This window comes from Hemiscyllium ocellatum, chromosome 34 (assembly GCF_020745735.1).
Source record: "Hemiscyllium ocellatum isolate sHemOce1 chromosome 34, sHemOce1.pat.X.cur, whole genome shotgun sequence".
NCBI classification, from domain to species: Eukaryota; Metazoa; Chordata; class Chondrichthyes; order Orectolobiformes; family Hemiscylliidae; genus Hemiscyllium; species Hemiscyllium ocellatum.
In genome coordinates this window covers 2970974-2996921 of record NC_083434.1, presented here as the reverse complement: position 1 = coordinate 2996921, position 25948 = coordinate 2970974, and the positions used below count along the sequence as shown (strand labels likewise).

Here is a 25948-nt window from a genome sequence, read left to right as displayed (position 1 = left end):
GGATTGAAGGATGGGTCAGCAAGTTTGCAGATGACACAAAGGTGGAGGTGTCGTTGAAAGTATAGAGGACTGTTGTAGGCTGCAGCGGGACATTGACACGATGCAGAGATGGGCTGAGAGGTGGCAGATGGAGTTCAACCTGGATAAATGCGAGGTGATGCATTTTGGAAGGTCGAATTTGAAAGCTGAGTACAGGATTAAGGGTAAGATTCTTGGCAGTGTGGAGGAACAGAGGGGTCTTGGGGTGCAGGTACATAGATCCCTTAAAATGGCCACCCAAGTGGATAGGATTGTTAAGAAAGCATATGGTGTTTTGGCTTTCATTAACAGGGGGATTGAGTTTAAGAGTCGTGAGATCTTGTTGCAGCTCTATAAAGCTTTGGTTAGACTGCACTTGGAATACTGCGTCCAGTTCTGGTCGCCCTATTATAAGAAAGATGTGGATGCTTTGGAGAGGGTTCAGAGGAGGTTTACCAGGATGCTGCCTGGACTAGAGGACTTATCTTATGAGGAGAGGTTGACTGAGCTCGGACTTTTTTCATTGGAGAAAAGGAGAAGAGGGGACCTAATTGAGGTATACAAGATAATGAGAGGCACATATAGTCTCTGGCTATCGAGTCTATTTCCCAGGGCAGAAAGTATAGAGGGGATGTCAGAGGCGGGTTCTTTACACAGAGAGTTGTGAGAGCATGGAATGTGTTGCCAGCAGCAGTGGTGGAGGCAGGGTCATTGGGGACATTAAGAGACTCCTGGACATGCATATGGTCACCGAAATTTGAGGGTGTATACATGAGGATCAGTGGTCGGCACAACATCATGGGCTGAAGCGCCTGTTCTGTGCTCTACTGTTCTATGTTCTAAAGAAGTTGAAGCTCTTGTCAAGAGGAAGAAGGTGGCTTATGTGAGAATGAGGCGTGAAGGCTCGTTAGGGGACTTGAGAGTTATAAGTTAGCCAAAAAAAAACTAAAGAGAGGGCTAGGAAGAGCCAGGAGGGGACATGATAAGTTGTTAGTGGATAGAATCAAGGAATAACCTAAAGCCTTCTATAGATATATCAAGAATAAAAGAATGACTAGAGTAAGATTCAGGCCAATCAAGGATAGTAGTGGGAAATTGTGTGTGGAATCTGAGGACATGGGGGAAGCGTTTAATGAATACTTTTCGTCAGTAGACACATTGGAAAAAGACAATGTTAGTGCGAATGCAGAGATACAGACTTCTAGATTAGATGGAATTATGGTTGACAAAGAGGAGGTTTTAGCAATTTTGGAAGATCTGAAAATAGATAAGACTCCGAGGTTGAATGGGATTTATCTTCTGATTCTCTGGGAAGCCAGGGAGGAAATTGTAGAGCCTTTGGCTTTGATCTTTATATCATCATTGTCGACAGGAGTAGTGCCAGAAGACTGGAGGGTAGCAAATGTTGTTCTCTTGTTTAATAAAGGCTGTCGGGACAACCCTGATAACCGTAAGCCAGTAAACCTTCCTTCGGTTGTAGGTAAGGTGTTTGAATAGGTTATAAGTGATAGGATTTATAATCATCTGCAAAGAAATAATTTGATTAGGGATAGTGAATGGTAGGTCATGCCTCACAAACCTCATTGAGTTCTTCGAGAAGGTGACAAAACAGGTGGATGAAAGTTGATGTGCTGCATATGGATTGCAGTAAGGCATTTGATAATGTTCCCCCGATAGGCTATTGCACAAAATACAGAGGCATGGGATTGAGGGTGATTTAACAGTTTGGATCAAAAATTGGCTAGCTGAAAGGAGACAGAGGGTGGTGGTTGATGGGAAATGTTAATCATGGAGCTCAGTTACCAGTGGTGTGCCGCGAAGGTCTGTTTTGGGGCCACTACTGTTTGCCATTTTTATAAGTGTTCTGACTGTGGGTGTGGAAGGATGGGTTAGTAAAGTTGTGGATGACACTAAGGTAGGCAGAGTTGTGGATAGTGCCGAAGGATGTTGTGGGTTACAGAGGGACATAGATAAGATGCAGATCTGGGCTGAAAACTGGCAAATGGAGTTTAATGTGAAAAAATGTGAGGTAGTTCACTTCAGAGGAAGTAACAAGAATGCAGAGTATTGGGCTAATAGTAAAATTCTTGGCAGAGTAGATGAACAGAGTTGCCAGCCAGGTTGATAGGGTTGTTAAGAAGGCATATGGTATGTTGGCAGATTTTGGTAGGGGGATTGAGTTTCTGAGCTGCAAGGTCATGCTTCAGCTGTACAAGACACTAGTAAGGCTGCATCTGGAGTATTGTGTACAGTTCTGGTCACCGCATGAAAGGAAGGATGTGGAAGCTTTGGAAAGGGTTCAGAGGAGATTTACTAGGATGTTGCCTGGTATGGAAGGGAGGTCTTTTCAGGAAAGGCTGAGGGAACTGAGGCTGTTTTAGTTGGAGAGAAGAAGGTTGAGAGGTGACTTAATTGAGACATATAAGATAATCAGAGGGTTAGATAGGGTGGACAGTGAGAGCCTTTTTCCTCGCATGGTGAAGGCTAACATGAGGGGACATAGCTTTAAATTGAGGGGTGGTAGTTTTAGGACAGATATCAGGGATAGTTTCTTTACTCGGAGTAGTAGGGGCATGGAATGGCCTGCCTGCAATAGTAGTAGACTCGCTGACATTAAGGGCATTTAAATGGGCATTGGATATACATATGAATATTTAATGGAAGATGGGTATCAATTAATTTCACAGGTCAGCACAACATAGAGGGCTGAAGGGCCTTTAATGCGCTGTAATGTTCTATGTCAAGGAACTGAGCAGGTTTCATGTCCATAACCAACATTTTGTCGTTATTGTTATTTTATGGTTATCTTGTGTTTTTTAAAATATTGTGGAAGTGAAGGATATTGATGTTCAACAGTGAAACATTGTTCCATGTTTGCCATGTGGAGTTGACATCAGCTGCTGTGGAACAAATGTAGAAGCAGCTGGATGCAAAGTAGAGTGACATCAATTCCATCAACATTGTACAGTTGACACTGCCATCTCATGTCAGCACACACTTCAAATACTAAGCAGTTTGTGGAAGGGTCACTTATGGTGCTGTTGACAACTACCTATCTGTTTAACTATCTTCAATATGAATAAAATGATAGAATCGATTTATCAAGAGTAAATTTCAGTTTTATGATAACGATCGTATAAATGGCATTAAATACAGTTCAGAGGAGGAAAGTCTTCATCGCCAACATTTTGCATCTATTTTGATGATGTATACAGTGGTAAACCTGGCATAGTGCATCACGTTTTCAAAATATCTCTTGGTAAAACCTCACATACAAAAGGTTATCACTGAAGTAAAAGCTATGAAACATAAGAGCAAATCTGGGATTGGAGAACTATTTGACTGAAGGGCAGAAAGAACTGATCACAAATCATTCCAACTAGGAGGAACAGTTTATTGAAAGAAAAAAGTTGACAAAATAAATGGCCAGATGAAACTTAATGTATCAAGGGTAAAGCCAAGATGGTTTTAATTTGAAAGGAAAGTAGGGGTTCTATATGTATGAATTTTTATTTGTTCCCAATGTGGCAGCAAAAATATGTAATCAGTACAAGATGACCAGCACAAATGCATGGAATTATGAGACTGAAGGACAATAAACCAGATGAACATTTTGGCACAGCTGTAATCAACTGATTGTTAACATCGTAATTTTTGCAGAGTCGAAGTTACCTTTTGAATCAGTAGTCAAGAACACTACTTATCCTTCCTCTTTCTGGCTGGTTCCTACCAGCCAGTAGTTTATGTCAAGAATATATTTATTCTCCAATTTGATAATCTGTTTTAAGCATGGAGTTTTATCTATTTTGATATTCATCTTGCACTTTATTAAATATCAGTTGTGATTGTGAAACTTTTGTCATAATTTGGTAGAAACATTTACAAATATTCATTTATTTCTTATTTTCAGATAAAATTCAAGAAGCACAAAAAGAACTACATGTTCCTGAAGATGCTCAGAAAAATTTGAAAATTCTGGAAGGCACAAAAAAAGGTTGATTTTAAGTTCATTACGTAGTGTACAACTTAAAGAAATTTTGATGTGTTTCTTTTTAATTGGCCATCTTCTGTGTCTAAAAACTGAACATTTACTTGCTGTATTTTGATCTTTTCAGTTAAAGAGAATGAGATCAAAAGCATTTTTATGAATATACAGGGGCAAAGAAGATGTAATGAATGCTTCTCTTTCATGATTTTGAAATTTGAATGAGAAATTTATATAACTAAACTATGCTTGTGTAACATTGAAGGAAGCAAATTGTTCCCAGTCTTTATTGGACTGAAAGAAACTAATTTAGTTTACAGTCCAGATTAGGGTACAAAACATTATGAGCCACCATGGAGTTATCATGGTTGTGGGTATGTTAGCTGAGCTGGGGAGTTGATTTGCAGATGTTTTGTTCCCTGTCTAGGTGACATCTCCAGTGCTTTGGAGCCTCCTGTGAAGTGCTGCTGTACCATATCTTCTGGAATTCATTTGGTTCTGTTTCTGCTGCTTCTAGTTGCTGGTTTCAGTTGTTTGTTGTAGCAGCCAGTATATTGGGTCTAGGCTAATCTGCTTGTGATTGGAGTCTATGGCTGAGTGCCATATTTCTAGAAATTCTCTGGCTGTCCTCTGTTTAGTTTGTGTTGTCCCAGTCGAATTTGTGGTGCTTGTCATCAGTGTGTATGGCTACAAGGGCTAGCTGTTTGGGGTGTTTAGTGGCTAGTTGGTGTTCGTGGATGCAGATTGCTAGTTTTCTGCCTGTCACCCTGTTTATATATGTGGTTGTTGAATGTGAAGTGTGTCGTCAAGCACAGGACTAGTAGTTTGAGTATGCAGTCCTTGTTGAGAGCTTCCCTGTCACGTCACCTGTTCTGTTTGTCCAGGAGGTTGGCTATTGTCTCTCTAGGTACAGTTTTGTCAGTTGAAGTGAACAGTGCCGTTACATTGAATAAGACCAATGCTTTGTCCTTGTCTATATTTATGTTCTTGATGTTGTCTAGGAATTCTTGTAATGATTGTATGGAGTGTTTGGATCTGCTAATAAGATGTTTTAGTTTTTGTTGGAGCTCTTTTGCCTTGGGGTGTGGTTGCTTTCTGCTTTTATCCTTTGTAGGTCAGTCCTGGTCATTAGTCTTTTTTTGAAGGTTTTGTAGTGTATTGTATTCTATTGGTTAGCTGTCGTATGGGATCACACTCCCTCTATAGGTAAGTGTCAGTATCTGCAAGTAGGTTCTCTGCTTTGTGAATATATTTGGTCTTGTCTATGATAACCGTCATTCAGCCCTTGTTAGCTGGTACTATGATTATGTTCTTGTATTTTTTAGTGTTTTAGGGCTTCTCTCTTTTTGGTGTTGAGGTTGTTTGTTTGTCTTTTCTTTTGTTTGTAGGGGTACAATAGTTTGTCTGACTATTGCTGTATCTCTTCGGTTAGTCCATTAGTCCTGAGCATACGTAGAATCATAGACTCCCTACTGTGTGGAAACAGACCCTCCGACGAGCAACTCCCCCACCCCACGTTTACCCCTTACTAATGCATCTAATACACACATTCCTGAACACTATGGGCAATTTAGCATGGCCAATTCACTTAACCTGCACATCTTTGTAGTGTGTGTCCCTGTCATTGTAGTTGAGTCCCTTGGCTAGTATGGCCTTTTCTAGTATGCTACTTCTAGACAAGCACCCCATGATTCCTGTTTTACTCTGAGCTTTCTAGTGTCCTTCATTGAGTATTCCCTATCTTGTTACTTCTTCCAATGTGTATCACCTCACACTTAGCAAGTCAAATTCCATCTGCCACTGATCTACTCACCTGATCAATCTGCCTATATCCTTTTGTAGCCCAAGACCACCTTCCTCACAGTCAATCATTCAGCTAATCTTTGTGTCATCATTTGTATTAGTAAATTTATAGATAAGGGACCCAATACTGATCCCTGTAGTATCCCACTGGACCCCCAGTCTCTGGTCACACAAGCAACTTTCTCCCACTACCCTGTCACCTGCCACAGAGCCAATTTTGGATCCACTTTGCCACGTTAGCCTGGATCCCAAGATGCTCTACTTTTTATCAGTCTTCTATGTGGGATCTTGTGGAAGACCTTACTCAAATCCATATGAACTACAGCAATTGCACTACCTTCATATACAGGCTCGGTCACCCCTTCAAAAAATTCAAGTAGATTTATGAGGCATGACATTGCTTTGGCATTAAAATACCTCGCCTCTCTAAATGGAACTAAATCTTTTCAGTCAGAATTTTTCCCCAACAATTTCCCTATCACCCATGTGAGATTCAGTGATCTGGCGTTCTCTTGTCTATCTTCAGCACCCTTCCTGAGAAATGGAACTGTCCTCCAGTCCTCTAGCACCCCCCACCTCTGTCCAAAGAGAAATTGAAAACTTGGGTCAGGACCCCTATGATTTTCTCCTTTGTCTCCCAAAGCAGCTTGAGATACAACTCATCCAAGATATAGGAATTTGTCCATTTTTAAATCTCTAATACCTCCACATACACAATATCAAACTACTCAAGAACCTCCACAGTGCATCATCTTCTCGAATTCTGAACCTACATTCTCCTTTACTGAGGAGAGACAGATGTGACATAACTATTTAACATTGTACCAATATCCTCCGACTCCACACACAGATTTTCAATGGAATAAGGGGCATCTCTGTCTGCCAATATTTATTCTCATCTCTAGTTGCTTTTCAAAAGGTGATGGTGAGCTGTTGTTTTGAATCGCTGCAATCCATGTGCTGTAGGTAAACCCATATGTTGTTAGGGAGGAAGTTGTTTCGTCTGTAATGGGACCTACTCTTTCTCTGGTTATTCCCTGCCCCTTGTTATACTTGGAGAGTATCTTGTGATTCTCTGCAATCTTGCGCACTAGATTTATTTATGACCTCTCTTTTGGTATCTTAATCGGATTTCCTTTTGCTCTTTCGTCACATCACTAGGACCTCTGTTGATTTGCTCCCTTTGCACCTGTTTCACGTCTCTCTTTTACTTTTTATATGGACCTGAATATTCCTAATCATCCAGAGTTCTCTGGGCTTGTTATTCCTACGTTTCACTCTAAAGGGAACATGTTCAGCCTGTACTCTCCCCAACACCTTTCTGAACCCCTCCCATTGTTTTACTGTAGAATTACCTTAAAGTAGCTGTTCCCAGTCTACTTTGACCAGATCTTGTCTTATTTTAATAAAATCTGCCTTTCCCAATCCAAAACCTACTTTTGCAGTCAATCCTTTTTCATTTCTGTAACACACTTAAAACTTATGGCACTGAGGTTGCTATCACTAAAATGCTTCCCTACTGCCACCTCAACTATCTGACTGGCTTTGTTCTCTAGAATTGGGTCCAGCATTGCACTATTCCTTAGAAAACACTCTTGTGAATACATCTGCCCTTGTTAAATCCTTTTTTAATTGGGATTATCATAGTATCATAGTTAATTAAAATCCCCTAATATAGTTGCTCTATTCTTTTTACACATCTCCGTGTATTAACTGAATATCTGCTCAATTACCTGCTGACTGTTTGAGGGCATATAATACTGTCCTAACAGTGTGTTTGCCCATTTGCTTTTATACCTTCGCTGTACTCACACAGCCTCCTCTGAAAACAATTCCAAGGTATCATAAATCACACAACTAGGGCTGTAGGTACGGCTGTAAACTAAATTGTTAAGGTGGGGTTGGGGGTGCTTTCAGTTGCATGGAAAATCTTAAATCATAAAAGGAAAATTATAAAGGTTGAGGAGAAGTTAGGATTGCAGCTTAGTGATGGGGCTGGCTGTTACCAGAAAAGGGACAGAATTTGTGAATGTCATATGTTATACCATGAAATCATAAAATGTAGGGAAATTCAATAACAATGAATTTAAAGGTTTTGTTTCTTTAATGTATGAAAGATTCTGAATGAAGTAGACAAACTGACAGTGCAAGTCAAGGCAAATGCATATGATCTCATAGCAATAATGGAAACATGGTTACAGGCAGATCAAAACTGGGAATTCTAAGTGACGGGAGGGATGGAGAAGGTGATGAGGCAGCACTGTTAATAAGAGATGATATGAGACTCAGACAGTGTAGAGTCCATTTGGGCAGCGGTTTTAAAAAATCAGCAAAGAAGATATTAGTAGGACTGGTGTACAGACCCCAAAAAATAGCCACACTATGAGAAAGGCTATCAATCAACATATCGTTTGAGCATGTTTTTAAAAAAAAGCAATAAATACAGATGACTCCAGTCTTCATGTTGATTGGATTAATCACGTTGGAAATACGACCGTGAATTCATAGAGTGCGTTTGGGAGTTAGAGTTTCTAATATGTTTGGAGCCAAGCCAGGAGCAGGCTATTTTGGATTTGATAATGTGTAATAGAGGATTAATAAATAACCTCAGTGCAAAAGATTCTCTAGGAGGTAGCAATCACAATTTGATAGAAATTTAATATTCAGTTCAAGAGTGAGAAATCTGGGAAGCAGCTGTACTTAACATAAATAAAGGGAATGACAATGAAATGAGATAGAATTGGCAAATGTGAAAGCAGGAATAATCCTAAACAAACAGTGGTGGGCATTTAAGGAGGTAATTCATGACTCTCAGCAAAAACACATCCCAGTAAAGAGCAAAGAATCAACCACGGCTAAACGAGGAATTTTGTGGAGTATTATTTTGAAAGAGAAAACATTGAAGGAGGCCAAACTCAGTGATAGCTCTGAGGTATGCAATATATTCAGAACCCAGCAAAGGAGGACCAAAAAGACAGAAAACAAACTACACAGGCAAATTAGCGATGAACATAAACTGACAAGAGTTGCTTCTTTAAATATATAAAAAGGAAGGGAGAGGTCAAAGTAAACATAGTTAAAATCTCACAACACCAGTTTTAATCCAACAGGTTTATTTGGAAGCACTAGCTTTCAGAGCACTGCTCCTTCATCAGGTGCTTATGGAGTATATTCCACAAGTACCTGGTGAAGGAACAAGTTCTCCGAAAGCTAGTGCTTCCAGATAAACCTGTTGGACTATAACCTAGTGTTGTGATTTTTAACTTTGTCATCCCAGTCCAACGACAGCACTTCGAAAAGGTAAACATAGGCCACTTAAAAAATGAACCTGAGGAGACAGTTTTAGAAATGAATAAGGAAATAGCAGAGGCATTAAACAGATATTATACATCAGTCTTTATGGTGGAAGGCACTTTAAACATTCCATTAATGCTAAAGAATATGGGGACTGGGGGGAATGGAATTAGGAACCATCACTATGCTGAAGCAGTAGTATCAGACAAAACAATGAAGCTAAAGACAAATAATTCCCCTGGCCCTGATGTATGGCAACTTAGGATCCCAAAAGAGAAAGCTACAAAGATAGTGGATGCATTGATTTGTAATTTTCCAAAAAATCGTTGGATTCTGGAGAGGTACCAGAAGATTAAAAGGCTGCTAATGTGACACTCCTGTTAATAAGAGGGAGGCAAAAAGCAGGTAACTATATAATGATTAGTTTAACATCTATTGTTGAAAAAGTATTGGAATCAATTATTAGGGAAATAACAGTAGCACATTTGGAAAATGATTATCTAATCAAGCAGAGTCAGCAGGGCTGACGAATTTTAGTGGTGTTTTGAGGAAAACTTAACCAGAGTGGATAGAGAGGAAAACAGGAGAGGCGTTGCATTTGGATTTCCAGAAGGTGTTCAACAAGGTACCTCATAAAAGTTTAAGTTGTAAGCTAAGAGCCTTTGGTGTTGGAGATAGTGTGTTGGCAAGGATAGAGAATTGGCTAATGGGCAGGGAACAGCAAATGCGGGAAAATAGGGTTCTTTTATGAGTTGGCGACCCACGACCAGTGTGGTTCCACCGATTCGCTCCTGGAACCATAATTGTTTACAATATATATTGATGACTTGAAGGATGAAAGTGCATGGACAGTAGTCAGATTTGCAGCTGACCCAAAAATAGATTGAAAGGTAGGTTGTGAGAAGGGTACGAAGAGTTTACAGAGAGACATTGATAAGTAAGTAGGTAAGATGTTGCCATCAGAGTATATTGTGGAAAATGTGAAGTTGCTCATTTTGGAAGGGGCAGCATGGTGGCTCAGTGGTTAGCACTGCCGCCTCTCAGCACCAGGGACCTGTGTTCAATTCTCGCCTCGGGCAACTGTCTGTATGGAGTTTGCACATTCTCCCCTTGTCTGCGTGGGTTTCCTCCGGGTGCTCCGGTTTCCTCCCACAGTCCAATGATGTGCAGACCAGGTGAACTGGCCATGCTAAAATTGCCCATAGTGTTCGGTGCATTAGTCAGAGGGCAATGGGTCTGGGTGGATTACTCTTCGGAGGGTTGGTGTGGACTTGTTGGGCCAAAGGGCTTGTTTCACACTGTAGGAAATCTAATCTAATCTAATCAAAAGCAAAAGAACAATCGAGAAAACCTGTAGGAAGCTGCAACTTAAAGGGACTTGGGTATACTCGTACATGAAACAGAAATATAGCACTCAGGTGCAGTAGGTAATCAGGAATGCAAATGAAATGTAGGCTCTAATTTCTAGGGGGGTGGGTTGGAGTAATTTTGATCTCCTTCCTATCGGAAAGATGTTGTGAAACTTGAAAGGGTTCAGAAAAGATTTACAAGGATGTTGCCAGGGTTGGAGGATTTGAGCAATAGGGAGAGACTGAACAGATGGTTTTCCCTGGAGCGTCAGAGACCAAGGGGTGATCTTATAGAGGTTTCCAAAATTGAGGGACATGGATAGGATAAATAGACAAAGTCTTTTCCCTGGTGTGCAGAACTAGAGAGCATAGGTTTAGGGTGAGAGGGGAAAAATTTAAAAGAGACCTAAGGGGCAACTTCCTCTGGCAGCCCATTCCGTATGCACAGCACCCTCTGCATGAAAAAGTTGTCCCTTAGGTCTCTTTTAAATCTTGCCCCACTCACCTTAAACCAATGCCCTTTTTGGTTTGGACTCTGTTCCCCTGGGGACAAGAGCTTGACTTCGAACCCCTTGCTCTCGGAGCTGTGGGACAGAGTCCTTGTGTATATTTATGGCTGAAATAGATTCTTGATCAGTAAGGGAAACCAGGATTATGGTGGGGGGAGGGACAGGCAAGTGGATGTGAGGAATGTCAGATCAGCTTATTCCTGTTCCAATTTCATTTGCTTTAATATTATCCCTTCATATTGCAGTAACTGACTCCTTAATTAATAATGCAACACCACCTTCTCTTTTCCACCCTCCTGTTTCTCACCTGAAGATTCTACATCCTGAGATATTGAGTTGATATTCTTGCTCCTCCCTCAACTACTGTTTCTCCATGATGGCAATAATATTACAATTCACCTGTCAATCACACCCTTCACTCATCTGTCATACCTATAAGACTACTGGTCTTTAGAGGCTATAGAACCTTGCTTTACTATTAGAGTGAGTGAATATAATGTTAAAGCAGATTTAAAAAACATAAATTCAATATTTTTGATCCATCCATAAACATTCAGTACCTGAAGAAATGAGACTTTATACTTTTAATTCAATAACTTATTCAGACAGTTTGTGGTTGATCTCAGTTGAAAATGGTGGAAAGCGTAACTAGGGCTGTCACATGAAAAACATGATTAATGGTATCTAACACTATCAATTCAGAGAGTCCATGTTCTGTTTTAAGTTTAGTGAGTAGTTAGTTTGCAAATGCAACTTCAAACTACCAGGAGAAGATGAGGACTAACAGTGAAGCAGTTCACAGTTTGAGGCAATTTACATTATGGGCATTTTTCTTTGCCACAAATTACTAGCTGATTTGCACAATAATGGTCAGTATGTTTAGACTCCAATATTTTCTGCAAGTAAGATTATCGCCTACTGGGAAGTAACAGAAACAAACTTCCAAACTTCAAAATTGTCTTCTGATATTTAGGAGAATGAATAGTAGGGTGAATTTTCTGAGGAGGGGCAATTTCATGCAGATTGCCACCAGTCCCCCTTTTTCGTGTAAGAAGGAAACGTTCTGCTTCTGAGATGAGGTCACGTTCCGAGATTCCTCAGAAATGTGAATCTGTACGTCTGTTCTGACAGTTCTTTCAGTGTGAGCAATGGATTCACAAAAGGGATAAATCTTTGAGTATGATATCAGGAAGCTAAATTTAGCATCACTAACTATTCTTTGAAATAGATGCTGCCAGCCAGCCTCCATGGTTGAGTTTGCCTTTGCTGCATGGTGTTTGGGTAAATAAGACTGAAACTCCCTTATCGAGCAATCAATCCTTGCTCTGTTAAACCGCTGTAAATTAAAGATGGATTATTGTTTATTGTATCAGATCCAGACTTAAGTGCAAACTAGTGGATAATTCATAGAACAGGTCAGTGAATAAAACTTCATGCAAAGTAGTATTAAAAGCTTAAATCTTAAAAAGCTTTGCAAAAGTAAAATCAAAACTGCAGATTCTGCAAATCTAAAGCAAAATTAGAAAGTGATAGAAATTCTTAGGTCTTCAAAGTTTCAAAGCTTGATTGAGTTTTGAGAAATTAATTTGTGGGATGTGGGCATTCCTGACTGGCCCAGCATTTATTGCCTGCCCTTGAGAAGGTGGTGGTGAACTATCTTCTGGAGACGCTGCAGTCTGCTGTGGGTTGACGCACAGTGCCATTCATGAGGGAGTTCTTGGATTTTGAGCCAACAATAGTGAGGGAATGGCATGATATTTCAAAGTCAGGATGGTGAGTGTTTTGGAGGGGAGCGTTCCTTGTCCTAAATGGAAGTGGTCGTGGGTTTAGAAAGTCCTGTCTGAGGATCTGAGGAGAATTTCTACTGTACATCTTGTGGTTAGTACACACTGCTGCTACTGTGCATTGGTGGTGGAAGGACTGGATGTTTGTGTATGTAGTCCCAATCAAGTGAGCTGCTTTGTCCTGAATGATGTCAAGTTTCTTGTGTTGTTGGAGCTGCACTCATCCAGGCAAATGCAAAGTACTCCAACACACTCCTGGCTTGTGCCTTGTAGATGGTGGACAAACCTTGGGAAGTCAGGAAGTGAGTTACTTATTGCTGTATTCCTAGCCTCTGACCTGCTCATGTAGCCATTGCATTTATGTGGTGAGTCCAGTTGAATTTCTGATCAATGGTAACCCCTAGAATGCTGATAGTGGGGGATTCAGTAATGGTAACACCATTGAATATCAAGGGGTGGTGGTTAGGCTGTCTTTTATTAGTGATGTTCATAGCATGGCATTTGTGTGGCATGAATGTTACTTGCCACTTGTCTGGACAATATCCAGGCTTGGCCTGACCTTGTTGCATTTGATCATGGATGACTTCAGAATGTGAGGAGTCGTGAATAGTGCTAAATGTTGTGCAATCATCAATGAACATTTCCACTTTTGGCCTTATGATAGAGGTCATTGATTAAAGCAGCTGAAGTGGTTTGACCTAGGACACTATCCTGAAGAACTCCTGCAGAGATGTCCTGGAGCTGAGATGACTGACCTTCAGCAACCACAGCCATCTTCCATGGTGTCAGGCTTAATTCCAACAACCAGAGAGGTTGCCTGTTGGTGCCCATTGATTGCTTTGCTAGGGCTCCTTGATGCCTCATTTGGTCAAATGCAGGTTTGATGTCAAGGGCTGCCATTCTCACCTCACCTTTTATTAGATAGGGAAAGGTTCTGAACTTCATTCAGTGCTATCTTTCAGTACACTTCCTGTACAATAAAATGCAACTATCTGAAATATACACTAATAGGATTATGGTGGCCAACCAACATCCAATGTTTTCTTATAAGTCTCCTGAATTTAAATAATAAGGTCACTAATAGTGCAAACAACCTGTGGAAAAATCATATGAACATCAACTTTTTTTTCATGTTTTCACTTTTCAAATGCTTTTGTTTATTCGTTGGATAAGAAAGGCATTTTGACAAGGTAGGGCAATGATTGTATGTTAAATCCACACAGGTGTGCTACAACCTCTGTTAGACACCTCAGTGCTGTTCTAATTTTGTTGAAAATAATTTGAGGTAGGTTTGCTTGCTGATGACTATAGATCACTGCCTGGGTCGGTAAATCCAAATACGTTCCCAGTGGAAACTTGGACATAAAGCAATATGGCTGTTGATTGATCCTGCTCCTTCTCACGTATCACAAGTAAAATTATCAATCAAGACAACAACTACAGGCTGGTCCATGTCAAATATGTTGAACCAGCTCTTTGGACATGCCTTGTCAAAAAAGTGGTAACCTGCATCACCTTTAGATTAGATTCCCTATAGTATGGAAATAGGCCCTTCGGCCCAACAAGTCCACACCGACCCTCCAACGAGTAACCCACCCAAACCCATTTACCTACCCGATATTTACCTCTGACTAATGTACCTACCACTATGGGCAATTTAGCATGGCTGATCCACCTTTGGATTGTGGGAGGAAACCCACACAAACACAGGGAGAATGTACAGACTCTACACAGTCACCCAAGGTGGGAATCAAACCCAGGTCTCTGGTGCTTTGAGGCTGTGTTGCTAACCACTGAGTCACCATGCCGCCCCAATTTAAAAAGGCCATTCAGCCCATTGAGTCCACACTGACCCACCTATCCCTGTAACCCTGCATTTCCCATGGCTAACCCACCTAGCCCAAAAATCCCTAGACACGATTGGTAATTTAGCATGACCAATCCACCTAACCTGCACACCTTTGGACTGTGGGAGGAAAAACAGGGAGAATGTGCAAACTCCACACAGTGGATCATCCGAGGCTGGAATCCAACCTGGGTCCTGGCATAGTGAGGCAGCAGTGCCAATCACTGAGCCACCAGTCACCCACTACTTTAAACCTTAGTTTGACCACCCATTGAAAGACAAATAATGCTTCTGGATCAAACCCTGTGACATAGCCTAAAAATTAAAAAAGGCCATTAATTAATTAACTTATTAATTACTCAGTTATTCGATCTGATGTGCTGCATATTAATTAAAATATTAATTGGGGACAGGACAGTGGCTCAGTGGTTAGCACTGCTGTCTCACAGCACAAGGACCCAGGTTTGGTTCAAGCTTGGGTGACTGCCTGTGTGGAGTTTCGACATTCTCCCCATTTCTGCGAGGGATCCTTTGGTTTCCTCCCATAGTCTAAAAATGTTCAGGTTAGATAGATTGGCCATGCTAAATTGCCATGGTTTCCAGGGATATGCAGGCTAGGTGGATTAGCTTTGGTAAGTGGGTCTGGGTGGAATGCTGTTTGGAGAGATGATGCAAATTTGATGATATCTATTCACGATGTAGGGATTTTGTGATTCGATGAGATAACCTGACAGACTAGTGGGTGTGCATATATAACCTGCTGAGCCAACCTGTCAACACTAGACAACTGCATTTGTGCTGTAAGCCAAAATAAGAAAAAAATATTAATCACCCTCTCATAGACAAACTACGTTTCATTTTGGCTACAGGTATATTGTATGCAGAAAATGTAAAAATTTCAAGATTAATCTAAGGATCATAAATAATAATTGTGCTTAATAATTATTTGACACTGCTACATGCTTATGGTTTTTTTTGGTAAAATATCTAGTTGGTTTAATTCGAAATGACAGTATTGCTAATTTAAGATGGAATAGTTACATGTGCTTGCGATTTGGATGATGTTGAAACAAGGTTGTCCAAAATTGGAGGACCTCCTCTTGGGTCTGTTCCTGGGCCTGGCCGGGTTACGTTACCTATCAACAGATCTAGGCAGCAATCTATGCAGGGTGTCTAATCTGCAGATTGCCTGCCCTTCCTCCACAATTATGTTTGTGCCTGCATGTACTTTGAGAAGGTGCGTGCATTGTCCTCTCGTGCTCTCGACACTTTAGAAAGAGGTGGACTTTGTAGAGGATAAATTCTTTTATTTCCCTCTCCAACTCTTGTTTTGATTTAGTCCCTTCTTGCTTTCCCTACCTTTCCCTCACTTTTGCATTTCCTATGAATGGCTTTGCATACAAATATCTGATTGGTGCATGGGTGATTTACAGTTAATAAAGAACAAAGAACAATACAGTATAGGAACAGGCCCAGACTGTGTTGACACGTGATGCCTTCTAAATTAAAAACCTTTTGCTTCTACATGGAATGTGTATCTCTATTCCCTGCCTATTCACATATCTGTTTCGGAGCCTCTTAAACATTGTTGTATGTGCCTCCTCCACTACCTCTGGCAGTGTATTCAAGGCACTTACCACCCTCTGTGCCTCTCACATCTCCTTTTAAACTTACCCTTTTTATCATAAACTCATGTCCCCTAGTGAATTACACTTTCACCTGTGAAAAAAGACTCCAACTGTTCTAAGTGTGCCTCTCATAATTTTGTAAACTTTGATCAGGTTGGCCCTCATCCTTTGTTGTTCACTGAAAACAAGCCACACTTAATTAATCTCTTCTCATAGCTAGTACACTTCAAACCAGGCACCATTCTGTTAAGCCATTTTGATAACCTATTCAAAGGCCCATGTCCTTTTGCTAGTGTGACAACCAGGACTGTAGACAGTATTCTAAATGGGGCCTAACTCAAGTTCTCTGCACCTTCAATATGATTTGCCAGTTTTTGTACTCTGCACCCCAACTGATGAAGGCAAGCATTCTATATGCCTTCTTGACAATCTTATCAATTAGGATTGCCACTTTTGGAGAACTGTGGGTTGGCATGCCTTGATTCTGCTGTACGTTGATGCTACTAAGGGTTCTGCCCTTAGTATCCTTCCCTGTATCCTGTATCCTTCCCTGCTGCATTCGATGTTCCAGAATGCATCCAACTTGTATTTCTCTAGATTAAATTTCGTCTGTCCAGATGCATTTCTGTCTGCCATTTCTCCGCCAAGTCTCCAGCCTATCTACATCCCTCTGTATCTTTTGGCACCCCATCTCATTATCCGCAGCTCCCCAGATCTTTGTATCGTCCGCAAACTTGTTCATCATCCCAACAACGTTCCTGTTCAAATCAATTATATACGTTACAAACAACAGGAGTACCAGCACTGATGTTAGTAGAACACTACTGGTTGGAGATCTCCAGTCCCCAAAAAAAAACCCTTCCACCGCTACTCTCTGTTTTCTATGTCTAAGCCAGTTAAGTTTCCATCTTACCAGCTCACCTTGGATCTCATGTGAGTTCACCTATTCTATCAGCCTGCCACGAGGACTTGTCAAAGGCATTGCTAAATGCAATGTAGTCAACACCTCCTGCCCTGCCCTCATCAATCATCTTTGTAACTTCCACACAAAATTCAATGAATTTTATGAGACACAACTGTCCCCACACAAAGTCATAACGCTTATTGCTAATAAGTCCACATTTTTCCAAATATGGGTGAATCCTATACCTAAGAATCTTCTCCAATAATTTCACTATCACTGACCTAAGGCTCTCAGGTTTGTAATTTGTCCAGATTATTCCTGTTGCCCTTAATCAATGAAAGAATATTGGCTGGAATGTCTCCTGTGACTTAAGAGAATCCAAAAGTTTGTACAAGGTCCCAGCAATTTCCTCACCTGCCTCCCTCAGGTTCGGTTTGGGGAATTGTCTACCCTCATGCGTTCCAAAACACCCAACTCCTCCTCTTTGATATTGACATGCCTAGAATATCAACATACCCTCTGCATAGGCTCACCATCCGCCGTATCCTTCTCGTTTGTGAATAACGATGCAATGTATTTGTTAAGAATCTTTCCCACTTCCTTAAGCTCCACGTATAATTTTCACCTTTGTGCTTAAGTGGACCTACTCTTCCCTACTTATTTTCGTGTTCCTTATACAGCAAACTTTGTTTTAACTGGCATTGTGGAAGATCAAATGCAGGAGGGAAGGAGATAATAAATGACAGAACCCTTGGTAGCATCAATATACATTGCCCTCAATAGATGGGTAAATATTATATATCTCAAAACCATGAAGTTTACTATATTACTTGGTCCAATTATTGCAGTTTTTTGAGTTAATTTCTCCTCCAAATACCGTAATCTACTGTGATATCCAAGTAGTCGTGGGCGGCATGGTGGCACAGTGGTTAGCACTGCTGCCTCACAGCGCCAGAGACCCGGGTTCAATTCCCGCCTCAGGCGACTGACCATGTGGAGTTTGCACATTCTCCCCGTTTCTGCGTGAGTTTCCTCTGGGTGCTCCGGTTTCCTCCCACAGTCCAAAAATGTGCAGGCAGCTAAATTGCCCGTAGTGTTAGGTGAAGGGGTAAATGTAGGGGAATGGGTCTGGGTGGGTTGCGCTTCGGGTCGGTGTGGACTTGTTGGGCCAAAGGGCCTGTTTCCACACTGTAAGTAATCTAAGATGCAAGTGAGAAGGTGCTCTGCTGGTAAGTTGTATTTAAGAAAATGTTGCATTATTATTATTAAAGTGATTTATGGTCTAAATAAACTATGAAAGTGAAGTGTATTCTCCTTGCATAATGTTTCTATTACTTAGTGTGTGTTTTTGCATTGATTATATGGTCCTCTTGATTATCCAGAGTCTTTGATCAACCAGCACACTCCTGGTTCTATAGATGTTGGTTAATAAAAAGCTTGCTGTATATGTATAAAATGTTTTGGGATTTTCCTTACTTCTGCATGGCAAAGACATTTCATAGTCCTGGTTAGTCCTCATAATTCCTTGTTTGATTTATATTCTCCTATCTATATATTCTTTGAGGGTTCTCTCTGTCTTCAGTTTCCTATTATGCGGAAGTGCCGGTGTTGGACTGGGGTTGACAAAGTTACAAATCACACAATACCAGGTTATAGTACAACAGGTTTATTTGGAAGGACAAACTTTTGGAGCGGCGCTCCTTCGTCAAGGAGCTAATCTTTACATGAATGTTTTTTCTTTTTGACTAAGCGCTCAATTTCTCTTGTCATCCAAGGTTCCTGAATCTTGCCATCCTTATTCTTCATTTTCACAGGAACATGCTGGGCCTGAACTCTAATCAACTGGCCTTTAAAAGATTCCCACATGCCAGATGTGGATTTACCCGCAAATAGCTGCCCCAGTCTATATTCCCTAGTTCCCATCTAATATTATTGTACAAATTAAAAAACCACACAACACCAGATTATAGTCCAACAGGTTTACTTGGAAGCACTAGCTTTCTGAGTGCTGCTCCTTCATCAGGTGTTTGTGGAGAATAAAATTGTAAGACACAGAATTTATAGCATAAGTTTACAGTGTGATGTAACTGAAATTATATATCAAACAATCCAGGTCTTTTTCAAGTCTCTCATCTTTGAGAATGACCATGTTGGTTTCAGACCTTTCATATGTAAATTGCAAAACCTTTTTAAAAGGCTACGTTCTCAAGTGAATTTTAACATTGGTGTCAATGGCAGCTCATTCCATACCCGTACCACCCTCTGTGTGGTATCTTTCCCCTCTCACTCTAAACCTATGCCCTCTAGTTCTGGACTCCCCAACTCCAGGGAAAAGATTTTGCCTATTTACCCAATCCATGCCCCTCATGATTCTATAAATCTCTATAAACCCCTCAGCCTCTGCTCCAGGGAAAACAGCCAGTTTATTTAGCCTCTCCCTCCAACCCTGGCAACATCCTTGTAAATCTTTACTGAACCCTTTCAAGTTTCACAACATCCCCCCCCCCCGCCCCGCAATGTTTCAACAGTGGTCTAACCAATGTTCTGTACAGCCGGAACATGACCTGTCAACTCCTGTACTCAATGCTCTGAGCATTAAAGGAAACCATACTAAATGCCGCCTTCATTTTCTTATCTACCTGTGACTTAATTTCAAGGACCTACGAACCTGCACTCCAAGGTCTCTTTGTTCAGCAACACTCCCCAGGACTTTAGTGTTAAGCGTAAAAGATAGCCCTGATTTGTCTTCCCAAAATGCAGCAACTCACATTTATCTAAATTAAATTCCGGCGGCTACTTCTGAGCCCATTGTCCCACCTGATCAAGATCCCGTTGTACTCTGAGGTAACCTTCTTCTCTATCAAATTTTGGTCTCATCTGCAAACTAAGTATACCTCCTATGTTCATAGAAATTTTACTGATACTGTGAAATGAAACAGTAAAAAATAATTTGCATTTTTATGGTGCTTCAATATAAAAACATTCCACTGCACCTTACAAGTAAGCAAACTCGCACCAAGCCATGAAGAGAGTAACTAGGAAGGGTAATTGAGAAATTGGTCAAATGTGGAATTTGAAGACATTTTAAATGTTATCTTTTAAGGCCATCTGAGAAGTCTCATTGAAAATCAGCAGTCCCACAGTTACTTTGTACTCGAGTATCTTTATCTTTACACAGCGGGTTGAGAGTTCATGGAATGCCCTGCCAGTAGCAGTGGTGAACTCTCCTTCTTTATGGTCATTTAAGCGGGCATTGGATAGGCATTTGGAAGTTATTGGGCTAGTGTAGGTTAGGTAGGATTCGGTCGGCGCAACATCGAGGGCCGAAGGGCCTGTACTGCGCTGTATCTTTCTATGTTCTATGTTCTATGTTCTATCAGGCTGGATTTTACGATCCAGTCATTATTGTGGGAGTTGCATCCTCAACCATCTGACTCAGAACTGAGTTGCTAGCCCTTAATCACGACTGACACCTTAAACAACTGACAAATATTGCATGTATTTTTGTTTCAAATAAATCCATTTGTTAACATATGTAACAAAAGATTGATGAAACTGTATTCAATATTTATTGAACTATATGACCTAGCAATCACAACTTTTCCGATGATTCGGAAAGGCAGAATGTAATCTTGAACAATTTTTAACAATAATGTATGTTCTTCAGACATTGCTGTTATGACTCTGCAGAGCATTTCATATACTAATCAGTTTATAATCATTACTATTCATGTACCACATGGAGTTGCATACAGCATTTTTGTGGGGCTTTACTGTTTTAGCTTTTATTCTGTTGCCAAAATACATTATGCATTTCACATGAAAATTTTAATCATTGTTATTATTGTGCATCAAATTCATGAATGATTGCTCATTTTGCCCTCCAGCAGGCAATGATCCTTCCTAAATCAACTAAATAATTGAGAGATGTAACTATGCTTTTCCATTCCTTCTGTTTGCGAGCTGACATTTACAGGGTTTTGCTATTAAAAGAATCTTTAGCCAGCCAATCTTATACAATTCTCAAATATATACACTGATTATCACCTGCAGCTGAAAACAATAACAACATAGAGTTGGACAAAATAAAGCAAACTATTTATATATTATCAAGTGTTGTACTTTTGTTATCAAATACAAGATAAAAGTGCAAGATGTTTTGAATACTTGACAACAACATCTTTTACCAGCGGTAATCTGGGAAAGACCCTGCACAATTGGTATTTGTGCCTTTTGGACCATCAATCTGTGGGTTGAAGCTCATTTCCAATGCTTGCTGCAATGTTACCGGCAGCACACATTAGGTGATACACATCCCTTTCAGAAATATCTCTCCTTAATTAGGTAATACCTACTGTATTATCTCCCGGATGGTATGTTGCCTCCCAGGCGCTCAGGTCAGGAATGTCACCGATTGGCTGCAGAGCACTCTAAAAGGGGAGGGTGAACAGCCATTGTCTTGGTGCGTATAGGCACCAACGATATAAGTAGAAAACGAGATGAGGTCCTGAAAGAAGACTCCAGGGAGCTAGGACAGAAATTAAAGAGGAGGACCTCAGAGGTAGTGATCTCGGGATTACTACCAGTGCCACGTGCTAGCTGGCATAGAAATGAAAAAATAAGCAGGATGAACACGTGGCTTGAGAGATGGTGTAGGAGGGAGGGGTTCAGATTTGTTAGACGTTGGGACCTGGGAAGGTGGGACTGTTACAAAATGGACGGTCTACATCTGAACCAGACTGGAACCAATATCCTTGGGGGAATTTTGCTGCTGTTGGGGAGGTTTTAAACTAATGTGCCAGGGGGCTGGGAACCAGAAGAGAAAACAAGTAGGCAGCAAGGTAGAGACTGGAGACTGCAGACTGTAAGAATTATGAAGATAGCACTAATAAAGGGAAGAATAGGCAGAGAGCGGATAAGCGCAAAAGAACTGGTGGCCTGAAATGCATCTACTTTAATGCAAGGAGTATAGTGTGTAAGACAGATGAACTTAGAGCTTGGATTGGTGCCTGGGAGTATGACGTTATTGTAATCATAGAGACTTGGTTGAAGGAAGGGCATGATGATTGGCAACTAAATGTTCCAGGATATAGACACTTCAGACAGCTCAGGGTGGGAAGTAAAAAGGGGGTTGGAGTTGCATTGCTGGTCAGGAATGATAGCATGGCTGTACGAAAGGAGGACACTATGGAGGTCATGGGTAGTGAGGTATTATGGGTGGAGCTGAGAAATAAGAAGGGTGCAGTTACATTGTTGGGGCTGTATTACAGACCTCCCAACAGTGAGCATGAGGTAGAAGAACAAATAGGTAACCAGATTATGGAAAGATGTAGAGGCAAAACGGTAGTGGTGATGGGTGATTTTAATTTTCCCAACACTGATTGGGATACACTTAGTGTAAGAGGTCTGGATGGGGTAGAATTTGTAACAAATGTCCAGGAGAGTTTTCTAGAGCAGTATGTCAATAGTCCGACGAGGGAAGGGGCCATATTGGACCTGGTACTGGGGAATGGGCCAGGCCAGGTAGTAGAAGTTGTGGTGAGGATTTCTTTGGGAACAGTGACCACAATTCTATTAGTTTTAGGACACTCATAGATAAAAATGAGAGTGGTCCTAAGGGAAGAGTACTAAACTGGGCCAAGGCCAATTATATCAAAATAAGGCAGGAGCTCAGAAATGTGGATTGGACTCAGCTATTTGAAGGGAAGTCTACATTTGATATGTGGGATGCTTTCAAAGATAGTGCAGGATAGGCATGTCCCGTTGAAGGCAAAGGCTAGGAAGGGCAAGATTCGTCAACCGTGGATGACGGGAGAAATTGTACGACTAGCCAAGAGGAAAAGGGAAGCGTACATAAGGTCTAGGCAGCTAAGAACAGAACAGACCCTAGAGGAATATCGGAAGAGTAGGACAAGTCTTAAACAAGGAATAAAACGGGCTGAAATGGGTCATGAAATAGCTTTAGCAAGCAGGATTAAGGAGAATTCCAAAGCATTTTATTCTTCTGTAAGAAGCAAGCGGGTAACTAGAGAACGGATTGGTCCACTAAAGGATAACTAAGGAAGGCTGTGTTGAACCTGAGAGAATGGGTGAGATTCTGAATGATCACTTTGCATCAGTGTTCACTGAGGAGGGGAACATGAATCTTGAGATTTGAGATGGAAGTTTGATTAGTCTGGATCACGTTGGCATAAGTAGGGAAGATGTGTTGGGTCGCTTAGAGGTTATTAAGGTGGACAGATCCCCAGGACCGGATGGGATCTATCCCAGGTTGCTGAGGGAGGCAAGAGAGGAAATAGCTGGGGCCCTGACAGATTCCTTTGTGGCATTCTTAAATACAGGTGAGGAATTAGATTAGATTACTTACAGTGTGGAAACAGGCCCTTCGGCCCAACAAGTCCACACCGACCCGCCGAAGCGCAACCCACCCATACCCCTACATTTACCCCCCACCCCTATGGGCAATTTAGAATGGCCAATTCACCTGACCCACACATCTTTGGACTGTGGGAGGAAACCGGAGCACCCGGAGGAAACCCACGCAGACACGGGGAGAACGTGCAAACTCCACACAGTCAGTCGCCTGAGTCGGTTGCTCATGTTGTCCCCCTGTTCAAGAAGGGTAGTAGGGATATTCTGGGTAACTACAGACCAGTGAGCCTGATGTTGGTGGGAAAGTTGCTGGAGAGGGAACTGAGGGATAGGATCTATTTATATTTAGAAAAGAATGGGCTTATCAGTGATCGGCAACATGGTTTTATGTGGGGGAGCTCGTGCCTTATCAAATAGAGTTCTTCAAGGAAGTGACCAAGTTGATAAATGAAGGAAGGGTTGTTGATGTCATATACACGGACTTCAGTAAGGCATTTGATAAGGTACCCCATGGTAGCCTAATAGAGAAAGTTAAGTCCTGTGGTGTGCAGGATGTTCTAGCTAGGTGAATAAAGAACTGGTTGAACCACATGAGACAGAGAGTAGTCATTGAAGGGAGTTTCTTGAAATGGAGAAAGGTGACCAGTGGTGTTCCACAGGGGTCACTGTTGGGGCCACTGTTGTTTGTAATATATATAAATGATCTGGAAGAGGGCACTGTTGGACACGAAGATTGGTGGAGTAACAGAAAGCACAAGGAACTGTCAAAGAAGACAGGAGAATATAGATGGTCTGGAGAGTTGGGCGGAAAAGTGGCAGATGGCTTTCAATCCAGACAAATATGAGGTGATGCATTTAGGCAAGGCTAATTCTAGAGCGAATTATACAGTGAATGGAAGAGCCTTGGGAAAAGTTGATGGGCAGAGAGATCTGGGAGTGCAGGTCCATTGTACCCTGAAGGTTGCTGCCCAGATGGATAGAGTGGTCAAGAAGAAATATAGTATGCTTGCCTTCATTGGACTGGGTGTTAAGTATAAGAGCTGGCAGGTCATGTTAAAATTGTACAGGATGTTGTTTTGGTCGAATTTGGAATACTATGTACAGTTCTGATCACCACATTACCAAAAGGATGTGGAGAGGGTGCAGAGAAGGTTTACAAGGATGTTGCCTGGTTTGGAAGGCGTTAGCTATGAGGAGAGGTTGAGTAGGTTAGGTTTATTTTCATTAGAAAAAAGGAGATCGAGGGGGGACCTGATTGAGGTTTACAAAATCATGAAGGGTATAGATAGGGTAGATAGAGACGATCTTTTTTCCAGGGTGAAGGATTCAATAACGAGAGGTCACACTTTCAAGGTGAGAGGTGGAAAGTTTAAGGGGGATACACGTGGCAAGTACCTCCCACAGAGGGGGTGGGCATTTGGAACGTGTTGCTAGCAGAGCTGGTAGAGGCAGGCACGGTAGATTCATTTAAGATGCGTCTGGCTAGATGCATGAGTAGGTGGAGAACAGAGGGATGCATATGCTTAGGAATTGACAGACGGGTTTAGAGAGTACATTTGGATCGGCTCAGGTTTGGAGGTCCAAAGGGCCTGTTCCTGGGCAGTAAATTTTCTTTTCTTTGTTCTGTCTTTGAAGTCTGATATATAAGACCATAAGACATAGGAGTGGAAGTAAGGCCATTCGGCCAATCGAGTCCACTCCGCCATTCAACATTGTGCAGTCATCCAAGTGTTATTCATAAAGTACTTAGCAAATAAAGATCGATAGCTTTTTTTCTGTAGGTTAACATCACAACTTTCATAGTATGGTTTAGACAATCATTGACATCCTAGACTAGCCCAAAGCTTTATTAAAAAGATAAAAAAAGAAGGTGGGTGTCACAAAAATGTATGGGCAGAAATATATCTTGAAGAGACTGCGAGGAAAATTGTTCCAAACAAAATCAAAAACTCAGTGAAACTGGTAGCTATGTTTGCTACAGGTAAGGGAGCAATACGAAGGTATGATCTTCTTAAAACCTTATCAAAATCAAAACCTTGTTAGTCAATTAAATTTGAATGCATTTAATGAATATGATGAGATGAATTTAATTATTTATGTTCTGCTGTTACACCGATGTTTGGGATACAGGAGTGCATTGCGAGGTGGTTGTATTGAAAACAGGTTATCTTTGTTTTATGGTATTTCAGAGCCTTTGCTCCTGAAAAAGAACGTGTAGTATTTTTGAGATTTTATTTTTAGTGTGGCAAAGTGAACAACTTCTCTTAAAGGTTATCTTGATCATAGGTTTAAAAAAAAAGATGTTTGAAGATATATTTTTTCCTCTCAATTAAATTTGAAATGTCACCTGCAGAGCATTTCCCTCTTGGTATTCTTATACAGTTGCAGCTTTAAATTCTACTTTCTCTGGTTATGCTGCTTGCTGTAGTGCATTCATAACATTCAATACAGGGGGT

General features: G+C 41.1%; 1 protein-coding gene across 1 annotated transcript in view; it reads left to right on the top strand.

Annotated features, from left to right (window-relative positions):
- Positions 1-25948, top strand: part of hivep1 (HIVEP zinc finger 1) — a 180141-nt gene that overhangs the window by 76512 nt on the left and 77681 nt on the right. Inside the window, exon 3 of the mRNA XM_060849889.1 lies at positions 3929-4012. Coding sequence (XP_060705872.1) covers positions 3929-4012 — 84 coding nt within the window. The remainder of the gene's footprint in view (positions 1-3928; positions 4013-25948) is intronic.